This window comes from Arvicanthis niloticus, chromosome 5 (genome assembly GCF_011762505.2).
Source record: "Arvicanthis niloticus isolate mArvNil1 chromosome 5, mArvNil1.pat.X, whole genome shotgun sequence".
NCBI classification, from domain to species: domain Eukaryota; kingdom Metazoa; phylum Chordata; class Mammalia; order Rodentia; family Muridae; genus Arvicanthis; species Arvicanthis niloticus.
In genome coordinates this window covers 14,279,537-14,291,805 of record NC_047662.1, presented here as the reverse complement: position 1 = coordinate 14,291,805, position 12,269 = coordinate 14,279,537, and the positions used below count along the sequence as shown (strand labels likewise).

Here is a 12,269-nt window from a genome sequence, read left to right as displayed (position 1 = left end):
TGTTAGCTGTACATGAGGGAGTGTGTGCAGGGTGTGTGGCAGCCATAAGACCACAGGGATATGTGTGTGTGCAAGGGAAGCCACAGATCTGCACTGAGGTACAATAACAAGAATCTCTAGGCCCAGCCCCTAGCAGCCCGGATGCTGTAGCTCACAGGTGACAGGCAGCAGTACTCACTCTGGGCCTGCCCTGCAGAGGTGGCCTTCTTGGCTCCAGCATGTTGGATGAGCAGATTGTCCTTGTCATAGGCACCGCCGTCCTGACCCACCTCAACCACCTGCACCTGAGGCAGAGCCGTGTTCCACTTCACCACGTACTTGGGCCCCAGAGGCACCAGGCTGCTGATCTCCAACTGGCCCCTGTGGGACAGAAGAGCTCTGGAGAGCCTGCTGCAGCCCAGCCCAGAGGCTGCATAGCTCCAGCTTCCAGCACCTTAGCTCAGCCAGGCTCCAGACAGCACAAGCACAGGACCTCAGGCCCAAACCAAGCCAGGCCAGGCAGTGCAGGAAACCCACGCCAAGGCGTTACACCAGGGAGCCCAGGGCCCAGAACCAGAATCACATGCCTGAGTCCCCAAGCCACAAGCCACCTACCTGTGGTTGGAGGGCCTGGAGAAAAGACAAAAGGGGTATGTGTTATTGGGACGGGGCACTCCCGTGAGGCTGAGGACTCTGGGGGCCAGCCATTGACCTGGGTGGCAGGCATGGAGGGAGGGACGGCTCCAGAGTGGCCACGTAGGCCAGGTGTGAACAGAAGGCCTCCCTGGGCCTCAACCCACCATCCTTTCTGATTCTGACAGCAACCTCCCTGGCAGCTTTGGGATCCCAGAATAAAAACTCAGCAAAGTCAAGTGACTCAGCCACACTGGCAAACAGGTATCCCCAAAGTGAGCACTCACACCTGACTCCTCACACATGGTCAGCCCTGAACATGTAAGGCTGAGAAGGGCAGTGGTCATGCCCCTGGCCCTGCTGGGTGTCTGGACATAATGAGACATAAGACTCACAGTGCCAGGGACTGTCCAGGTGGCTCAGGGGATGAAGGTACTTGCCACCAAGCCTGCTCACCTGAGTTTGATCCCCAGGATCCAAATTGTGAGAGGAGTGAGAACTGACTCTAAAGATTGTGCTCTGACCTTCTGATTGTGCATTCATACACACACATGCACACGCACACGCACACACGCATACATATACACATGCACATATGCATACATGCATACACACATACATGCACATGCACAAATGCATACACGCACATGTGCACACACATACACATATACATACATACACATATGTACATATGCATGCATGCACACACATACACATATGGGAATGCACATGTGCACACATACACACACATGCACATATGCATACATGCACATTCACATACATGTGCACACATGCACATGTACGTGCATGCACATGCACACACATGTGCACCCACACACACATATGCATGCATACAGACATGCATGTGTGTACACACAGGGACACATGTGCACGCACATACATACACTGATTCACACATATATGCACACATGCACATGCATGCACACACACACACAGGCACACCACACGCACACATGCACTCACACATGCATACATGCACACACACAAACACACACACATGGGCACGCATGCACGCACACACATACACACTGTGAGTATCCAAGCTGAGAGGTAGGAGAACAGGCCTGGGTTGACAGTCATTGAACACTTCCTGCCCTGACTCTAACAACTGCACCAAGCTATGTCCCAGATTCTTAAAGTGTCAGATTTTGAAAACAGACTCTCCCAGGATCCTGCTGGAGAGGTCACAGCCTGAGTTCTAGGAGTACAACATAGAAGGATCTCCATTTTTAAGGCCACAGGGCCACACAGGGGACAGCTGTGAGTTCCCCTGCTGAGTGAGGTCTGGGTGATTTCAGAGCATGGTCCCAACTCCCACGGCCTGGGGCAGTGCAACCCCAGCTTGTTACATCACCCGAACAGTTAAAGGTCTTGACATTTGTGTGAATTCCTGTGCTAACCATAAGTGAGGTCCCAGCAGCAGCCACAGGCCACCTTCCTCCCGGCCCAGTTCCTTCTATCTCAGGCTAAGTCCACAGCCCAGATCTGGGTGCTTCTACAGCCTCCCATGGGCTAGAAACCGTGCTCCTACAGGACAGAAACTACTCTGGGCTCTGGGTGGATACCAGCAACTGAGATCCGGGAACCCCATGTGAGTCAAACCACAGGGATCTGGGGTCGACACGAGGAAGACCCTCTTCAATTTCAAGGTTGCCAGGCTCAACTACTAAAGGTAGTCTGTAGCACACATCCATGGCCCGTGAATGACAGGAAGTCTGGGGTCACAGATGCCCCTGGCTTGTCCAGATCCTAGCCTTGGGGGCCAAGGACAAAGCAGGGCATGAGGGAGATGAGAGGAAGGTAAAGAATCTGACAGCTAACAGGGTTATGGTGGGGCCGTGACACAGAGGCTGGAGAGAGAGGACCAAACAGCAAAGGTCCCTGGGGGGGGACATCCCCACCCTACGCCAGGCTCTTACTTGAAGTTGATGTTGGCACAGACCAGCATGTCATTGAGCAGGAAAACCCTGCGCTCCTTAGACTTGATCAGCTGCCCGCGGTCTCCGTACACCGTCTCTGTCAGAGTCTCACACAGAAGCAGCTGCCGCTGTCCAGAGGTCAACAACTGGAGAAGGGAAGAGACAGAGAAGGTCAACACTGACATCATGGTCTGGGATGCTGCCCAGACAGCCAGGCCAGAGGTTCAGAACCTCTCCCACCCTGCAGAAAAGAAGATCCAGGTTGCGGATGGTAACGGATGCCTACAGTAACTCCAGCACTCCAGAGGAGAGGGACAGAACCATGAGGCTCAGGCCAGCCTGGACTATACGAGGAGACCTATCTCTAAAGTGGCAGAAGGCCTGGGATGTGACCTAGCTGGTAGAGTGCTCCCTTTAATACACTGAACCCCAGATTCCAATCCCCTGTACCACATAAACCAAGCGTAGTAGCAAACACCTACTATCACAGACTCAGGAGGTGGAGGCAGGGGGATGGAGAGTTCAAGGGCATCCTCAGCTATGTAGGGAATTTGAGGACAGCCTGGGCTAGAGATTCTGTATTCAGAACAAAACAAAGATGGCGGCTGGGAGAGGTCAAGGAGGACCCAGAGTCAACATCTGTCACTGGGTAATAAATCACACTGGACAGAGAGGGCCGGGGCACACACATTGGTTCTCTGCTCCAGGGAGACCCTGGGGAGCCTGGTCAGCCACCCTTACCAGAGCAGAACCCAGCGGCCTCTTTCTCAGGTGAGCTGGCTTCTGCCATCACACACACACACACACACACACACATACACACACACACACACCACACACCACACACCACACACACACCACATACCACACACACACACACCACACACCACACACACACCACACACACACACACACACACACACACACACCACACACCACACACCACACACATACCACACACACACACACACCACACACCACACACACACCACACACACACACACACACACACACACACACACACACACGACATAACACACACACACCACACACACACACATTGGGACCCTGTACCTCACCAGCTCAGATCACACAAGTAATGAACATGGTATCTACTAAGTCCAGCTAAGAAATTCACAAAGCCGCTACACCAGGCAAACACAGACCAGGGTTCAAAGACCACAGCAGAGGACATTAAACAGGCCCAGGGTGCCACTGAGTGTGACCCTGGGAGGGCACAGGACACCCTGCTTTAAGCATGCAGTGGTCACCCACAGAGGACTTTGTTGTTTCAATGCTGATGTTTGAGGTCATCTTTGTCATGGAGAGATATGGTTTTTCAGGGACACTTGACCTGGAAGGGGCCCATGATATCACCATGACCCACTGAACTGCCTCAGCCCACAGCATCCCTTGCAGGGCCTTGTGAGCAGATGAAAGCAGACTTTCTAGTCAACCATGCTTGTTCCAATGAGACCAAAGACTCTCAGACCCCAAGTACCTGAACCAGCCCACCCCACTTCACAGGTACCCCCAAAGCATCCAAAATCCCTCTGATAAATATCTTTTTCCTTATAGGGTTTTATAGGTTGAGATGGGGATCCAGTGAAATCTGTCACTGAATGTTATGATTCTGATTGTCTTGGTCCCAACCTCTCTCTACTGGCCTCCCTTGGAGAGGACCCTGCTTCCCAAAGCACCCCTCAAGGAGACACACAAATTAAGTGGCATCAACACTGCTGTATGGTGGTCACTGTGGGACTCAGAAACATTTCACTCGAACTTCATCTGCTTAGCACCCCTAAGGGACAGAAACAGATTCTGGATGTGCACAGCGCCCACAGCACCCCAACCCCCAGCACCCACACAGAATGGAGCCCCTCTGCTTTGCCTCCCTGCATTGTGTGGCAATGCCCATCTCAACAGGAACTGGAATGGTCACGCTGTTCCCACCTTACAGAAGTTCGAGGTCCCAGGAGTCCCCATCATTGCTCTGCCCCTATGTCTTCCCCAGTGTCCATAAGTAAGGCAGACCCAGCTCATGAAAACACACCCAGCCTGTGGCCTTCCGCCTCCATGAAAGCAGCCACGATTGCCAGGACCTACGCTGGGAAGAGGAAAGTCCCTTGGGCATCAGGCCTTCAGCCCTGTCCCTTACGAAGATTTAAATAGGGAAAGAAAGTCTCACTATTGCACTAGACCATTCCTGAGTCGGCTGTTTAGAAACAGCTCACAGGGCTGTTTCTGTCCCCTCCCAGTTTCATTTCCGCTTTTCTTTGGGTAACGGCCAGAGGCCAAACACTGATCCAATGATCCGATTCGACTGGCCCAGATTGTCCAAAGAGGCCCCTGGGCAGGAGGGCACAGTATGCAGCTGATACCCTCTCCACATTAGCACCCACACATGCCCGGCTCACCCTTCGCGCAGAGGGGGAAACTGAGGCTCAGATCATCCATCCTCTAGCCTGATATCAAACGCTCTCACTTAAGACCTCCTGCTATGTCTGAGGATGAGGGGTATGCATGCAGCAGTAGAGAACAGAAAGCTCTTCCCAGGGCAGTACCAACAGATGTCCCTCCCCCTGGGAGGCATTCTCCACCCCTGGAAAAAGAAGCCTCTCCAACACAAAGGCCAGCACAGGGGGCTTGGAGAACTGATGCCTTCTCTCCAAAGACATTCCAAAACAGCAGGCTTGGGGCATGGGGGAGTCAGTACTGTCCGGTGGGGGTTGGGGGAGAGAGTGATCCCTGGGGAAGGCATGTTGAATGGGAAGCTCCCCAAGGGAGGGGACCATTCCCTTTTTTCCTTGCCACACACGCCAGATTCTGGGCTCCCAGAACAGATGAAGCAAACTGATGCCAACACGTGCCCTCTGTGAGAAGTCACAGTGAGACCGACCGGAAGTGGGCAACCACCCTCAGGTGAGGGAACCACAACAGGTCAGGCGTCACGCCAGCTTCCAGCCCTTAGGGAAAGTTCCTCAGATCTGAGGTTTATGACATGTCATACTTTTTAAATGCCACCAATGACTTTCACTTTCTTAAAAGAACAATGTGGACCCAAGCACACCTGCAGCCTGGCTATGGCCCAGACAGGCCAGTGCCTGAAACTCAGGACTTCAGGACCTCGGGTGACCCAGCCCAGCCTGATCCCATGACCGGCAATAAAGGTCACACACAAAAGTCAAAGACAGCGGTCATAGCCAGTGTGTTCTCCACACTGGCGAGCGCTGTCTCCCAGGCCATCCTCCTGGCCAATCTCTCCACATCACTGAAACCCCTTCTAGCAACATCCAGCCATGAGCCTCTGTTCTGCCTTTGGGATTCCCCAGAACACCAAACATTTCCTGTGACCTCACACCATGTCCCCTCTCTGGAAACACCCATCTGGTAGGCCCTAAGAGAACACCTCTCCAGCAGAGCATCCGTGTCCCCCTCATCCTACAGTCAGTAAGCACAAGATCTCCAGCGGTGCATGGGGCGGTAAGGGGCTCACACCAAGCCCCACATGCTGTCAGGAAACAGAAAAACTGCAGCCCACAGCGGCTGCTCTTGTCTTTGCATTTTTTTTCTTGTATGTAACCCTGGCTGTCCTAGAACTCTCTATGTAGCCCAGGCTGGTCTGACACTCTGATTCTTCCTACCTCCGTCTCCCAAGTGCTAGAATCACAGATGTTCACCAGCACGCTGGCTGAAACCCTGCATTTAGACTTCAGTGGGGAAAGACTTGCTGAACGTGTATAAAATCCTAGGTTCAATCCCCAGCGCTGCATAAACTGGGCATGGTGGCCCATGCCTGTATCCCATCATGGGGAGGTAGAGGCAGGAGGATCAAAATTTCAAAGTCCTCCTTTGAGTAACTTTGAGTAAGTTTGAGGCCAGCCTGGGTTACATGTGAAGCTGTAGAGATGATCTCTTATGCGATGAATGGGAGCTTCACCCGTCAGTAGATCAGTAAAAAAGCCTATGGCCACTGTAGTATTAGAAGGTGGGGCATCCAACAGAGATGGAGGGGGAAGGGGAGGGGCAGGGGGAGGGGAGGGGGAGAGGGAGAGGGAGAGGGAGGGGAGGGGGAGGGGGAGGGGCAGGGGCAGGGGAGGGGGAGGGGGAGGGGGAGAGGGAGAGGGAGAGAAAAGAGAGGATTGCAGGAGATAATCAGGCAGGAGATTCGCCCCAGACACAGAAGATGATGGTCGTGTGAACTGAGGACCAGGTAACCAGCCACACTGCATGACTTAGAATAGAATAAATAGGTAATTAAGGTATGAACTAGTCAGGAAATAAGCAAAGCTTTTGGTCTCGGCAGTTTTTCATGAAATACTAAGTCTCAGAGTCGTTATTTCTGGGAGCAAAGTGGACAAGTAGAAAACACAAGGTTACAGATAGCTTTAACAAGATGCTGTCCATATATATATATATATATATATATATACACACACACACATATATATACACACATATGTAATATATAATATATAAAATATATATATTTTTATTATATATTATATTTTTATTTATTATATATTTTATTGTAATATATAATATATAAAATATATATTATATTTTCTTATATATTTTTATTTATTATATATTTTATTGTATATATTTTATTATAATATATAAAATATATAATATACATAATATATTACTATATGTATATGTATGTATTTTTTTTACATGAAGATTTCAGAATCCATTCTTTTAACTATAATAGTAATCTATGGTTTTTCTAGTTTCTGTCTTGATAATTAGACTAATAAACAAAACTTTCTTTTATCCTAAAATGCCATGGATCCCAATGAATGTGCTATCCAGTGGATCAAGCTTTCCTCTCTCACAGAATACTGCCACCTAGTGAGGGACCCCAGGCAAGCTGCAGAAGTGACAGGTGACACACAGCTGCAGAAGTGACAGGTGACACACAGCTGCAGAAGTGACAGGTGACGCACAGCTGCAGAAGTGACAGGTGACACACAGCTGCAGAAGTGACAGGTGACACACAGCTGCAGAAGTGACAGGTGATGCACAGCTGCAGAAGTGACAGGTGACACACAGCTGCAGAAGTGACAGGTGACACACAGCTGCAGAAGTGACAGGTGACGCACACCCACCTTGTTGAGGCTGCTGCGGTCACTGACACTCTTGGTCAGCTGCTGGATCTCAGCCACCTGGTCAGCGAGCCGCTTCTGTTCATTCAGCTTCTCAGCCAGTGTCTCCAGCTCCGTGAGGGCTAGCTGCAGCGACAGCCTGTCAGGGTGGCCCCTGGGAGTGTTCTTCAGCATGTCCTGCCAGAGCCAAAGAGAACATGCACATAAGCATAATAAGACATGCAACAGAGTGTATGTGCACACACACACACACGTACCTACACACATGCACACATACACACATATACACATACACACACATATGCATCCACACATACACATGTGCACAAACACACGCACGCGCGTACACACATACACACATGCACACATGCACACAAATACACATACACACATATGCATCCACACATACACACACATGCACACACACATACGCTTACTGGCTAGAGAGACGGCTCAGTGCTTGAGAGAGCTTCCAGCTCGTGCAGAAGACCCAATTTCAATTTCTCAACATCCATTTCAAGTGGCTCAAAACTGTCTGTAATTCTAGCACTAATGGATCCAACATCCCTGGCTTCCAGAGGTACCAGCATTCACACGCAGAAGCCCACACACAGACACACATCCATATACATAATTTTAAATAAAATTTTTTAATCCCATTGAGCACAACAGGTTGCTGTAGGAATGGGCCATGGACGAGATCCACCTAGCCTTCTTACCACACTCGTGCCCTGACCCTTGGGAAGCCCTAGGCAGTACCTGAAGCAGGAGGATGAACTGTGGAAATCTCTGAACGGGTTTCACCATCAGCCCATAGAGGGTGACTCGGTCCGTACTGCACACCTGGCGCCGCTGTGGGGACAAAGCTATGTCACTTCAACAGCCAGGGTCCAGCACCAGGGTCCAGACCTAGTCCTCACCCTAGGACCCTCTCTCCTTGGGCTCCAGGTCCATGGTCAGGGACGCTCACATCATGGATACACCTGTGTAAGCCACACCCTCAGGGGACCCGACCAGCCACTGCAGGCTTCCCATCCAAAGGAAAAACTGGGACACCCAACAGTTTACTCACTGCCGTCTATAAGAAACCATTATTAGCATCCCCTCTGTGTAAATTTAAACAGAGGCCTGAGCCAGGGTGAGGGTGGCCATGAGGTCTTCCTGTCCTGCCTCGTGTCTGCTTGCTTGCTCTACAGCCCGTGTCCTGTGGGTCCTGGCCCATATCCCTGGTGACCTCATCGCTTCCCTACCAGTCTCCATGTTTTCTATCCCAGCTCGAGGCTCTTCGGTGGATCCTCAATACCTTAAATACCACACCAAGGCCTGAAGATCCCAAAGAGCCCAAAATAAACCACACTGCCTGCAGGAGCATCCTTATGCTCTGTCTTGTGCCTCCAGAATTCTTCCAGCCTTGCCTGCTCTATCAGTCCTGCCTTTGACCCTTGTCAATATTTACACTGGAAACAGCTCTCTGTCTCCCCAAGACCTGTGTCAGATGGCTCCCCCTTAAGAAAGCCCTCCCGGCCCATGTCCTCTTCACTGGGGCACGGAGCTCTTTCGCCAAAGGCCCAATACCTCGTCCACTTGTGTCCTCTTCTGGACACAGGTCCCTGCAGGCAGAGCCCTGCCCCTCACCCACCCCGCCACGGAGATTATTGGCGCCTAGCTGCAGCTGCTCGAGAGTTCTGCAGCTTCCCACAGCCTTGGACCTTGTGCTACCAGATGAAGCACAAGACCTGGAGATTCCCACATCATTTCTTTTTTCTTTTTTTTTTTTTTTTTTTTTTTTTTTTTTGGTTTTTCGAGACAGGGTTTCTCTGTGTAGCCTTGGCTGTCCTGGAACTCACTCTGTAGACCAGGCTGGCCTCGAACTCAGAAATCCGCCTGCCTCTGCCTCCCAAGTGCTGGGATTAAAGGCGTGCGCCACCACCGCCCGGCTCCCACATCATTTCATAAACAAGGAAGGCACCGCCCATGGAGAGACAGGCCAACACTGGTACCCACCACACAGATCCATCAGTGTGCCAGATTTGCCCTGGAAACTGGGGTTCTTAGATAATCTAGCCCACAGCCATGACACCACAGTCGGTGAGACGATGACCCTTCTCTCATAAGGCACCTCCCCAAGTCCATCCCAAGGGAGCAAAGACTACTTGGTCCCAGGCTACCTTAAGGAACTCTAGAAATGCAGGCTTGGTGAGACAGGCCTTCTTGATGATAGACATGGCGTTGGTGAAGTTGTTCACATAGTCACTGTATATGTTTAAGACCATGGACTTGGAGAACTGTAAGAAACAGAAGCGGGGGCTACATCAACACGGGGAGAGGAGCCAGCCATGCCCACCCTATCACGCTCTGACACCCTGCTCAGGGAAGAAGGAGGTCCGAGTTAGGAAGGTTGTCAAGGTCACAGAAGCCAGAGAGTTTACAGCAACTCAGAAGCCACTGGGGAGAGAAGGCAGCTGAGGGCAGGGATGCTGCCTGGACCCTGTCTATTCCTTTACCATGCCCAGAATATGAAATGTCCCCAGGCCATGCATCCACAGCTAAACTACAGAAGGTAGAAGTCAGCCAACCTCTCAGCGTGGGGCCCCCTGGACACACCCACCTGAGATGCCCCATCTAACCTCTCCCGAACACTGTCATTATTAAAACCATCCTTTCCAGAAGCAGAACCCAGAGGCTCACAGCCAAGCAAAGCTGGCTTGGCCATTTCTCACCAGCTCCCTCTCTGAAGTCTGAGGGATTCAGTTTGACAAGCAGGAATCCAGCACACCACTCATCCCAGAGACATCCTTAGACTTGCCTGAGGTTTTGGAACCAGGACTCCTGGACCACGATCCAGGACTCTTCCCCCTAGATCCTAAGGCTTTGTCCTGGAGCTGTGAATGTACCCTGGGCCAGCATATACAAACCCTCACTGGTCATGCTTGGCATACTTAGGAAGGAACCTGCGCCCTGTCAGACCACCATGGGGCTGGGCTCCGGGCAGTACTGCCCACCATACCCTGGATTCAACATTATCTTGGCCTGGCACCTCTTCTGAGACATCAAGGCGTCTCAACCTCTCGTGCGGGATACAGTGACTGAGGCTCTGATGTCATTGATTCAGATGAGGCAACCAAGTGGGGGTGGAGGTTAAGCCCTTAAGTCTAAGTAGAAGCACCTACTGAGGCCACAAAGAGGTCTCCAATCTTCTCGGTGGAGTCCCACTCGGCCACGCGGGAGGACAGGGCGATTTGGAACATGGAGTGACAATGTAGGATCTCCTTCACTCGGAAGAACACCACCTGACACTTGCGGGCGCTCAGCGCCTTGGGCTCCATCTCCATTAGTGGGTTTTGGTAATCCTGCCAGGATGGGTGGGAGGAGGGAATGAGACCAGCAATCTTCAAGACCACCTAGACAAGGCAGGCCGAGAACTGGGCAGACACCCCACCCCACCCACAGTGGGGCCTTCCTGGCACAGGTAGAAGCATCCTGCGGTCCTCGTAGACGTTTCTAGAAGGTTCTCTGAGAATGTGACGTTTCTGCCTTATCTTTGTCACTCCACAACCCCTGGAACTTCTATGTTAAGCTGGTTTGAGAGCAAGAGGATACTTCTACACCATCTGTGTGTGAGGACTTTGGGTAGGCGGCTCGGTGCCAAGGCCGGCTGGCAGGGAAACTCAGAGCCATCTGTGTGGCTGAGCAGTGAGGTCCCAGATCACCACAGTTCCCTGAACTCTCAAAGCTAGAGTACCCACTCCAGCCGCCTTGTCTGATTCCTGTGCTCCTTCATATGGGTCTAAAACTGACCCCACACCAGTTCATTTCGCTGGTGGCCTTACACTGACATCCTTGGGGAGTCCAGGTCTCAGAGACTCAAACCAGACAAGGGTAACATACATGCCACTCAAACACCTGCTTTAGCATTCCCTGAGAACCCCAGTGTGAGGAAGAGGGGGCATCCCCCTGCACCCTTGCTTTGAAGATTATCTTAATGGCCAGGAAGACACAGCCCCTTCCAGGTGCAAAATGGAACATGGCCTTGGTGTTCTCATTTCTGGTTTTGTGTGTGTGTGTGTGTGTGTGTGTGTGTTTTGAGACAAGATTTCTCTGTGTAGCCCTGGCTGTCCTAGAACTCACTCTGTAGACCAGGCTGGCCTCGAACTCAGAAATCCACCTGCCTATGCCTCCCAAGTGCTGGGATTAAAGGTGTGCGCCACCACTGCCCGGCGGTGTTCTCATTTCTGAACACCCAATTTCACTTCAGAATACAGCTCTCCCTGTAAACAGACGCCTTGGAAATGCCTGGTGTCCCCACTTGGCCTATTGTTCCTAAGAAGCAGGACTGGCTTTTTACTTTACAACTCTGACAATCCCTAAATGTTCTTTATAAACTGTGTCCTCCAGGGCCCTTCCTTCCCTCATCCCAGACACCAAGAGTCCTCTGCAGTTGCACCTGGAGTATCCGCTTCAGTGAGTCCACGTAGCTGCCTTCACTCTGCACGATGGAGCCCAGGATGTGTCTCCGGACCACCTGCTCGGGCCGAGAGTACAGTCAGCATGTAGGATTCAAGGAACAGAACCAGTACCTGATCTGTGAAGGCCCCCAAAGGCAAGAAGG

General features: G+C 51.6%; 1 protein-coding gene across 5 annotated transcripts in view; it reads right to left on the bottom strand.

The window, feature by feature from the left end:
• Window positions 1–12,269, bottom strand: part of Arhgef10l (Rho guanine nucleotide exchange factor 10 like) — a 149,679-nt gene that overhangs the window by 50,665 nt on the left and 86,745 nt on the right. For all 5 annotated transcript variants that reach the window (XM_076933857.1, XM_076933858.1, XM_034502370.2 and 2 more), the window contains 7 exons: window positions 12,105–12,182; window positions 10,831–11,010; window positions 9,829–9,945; window positions 8,420–8,512; window positions 7,664–7,837; window positions 2,553–2,698; window positions 179–360 (listed from right to left, as the gene is read on the bottom strand). In XM_076933857.1, the coding sequence (XP_076789972.1) occupies window positions 179–360; window positions 2,553–2,698; window positions 7,664–7,837; window positions 8,420–8,512; window positions 9,829–9,945; window positions 10,831–11,010; window positions 12,105–12,182 (970 nt within the window). The remainder of the gene's footprint in view (window positions 1–178; window positions 361–2,552; window positions 2,699–7,663; window positions 7,838–8,419; window positions 8,513–9,828; window positions 9,946–10,830; window positions 11,011–12,104; window positions 12,183–12,269) is intronic.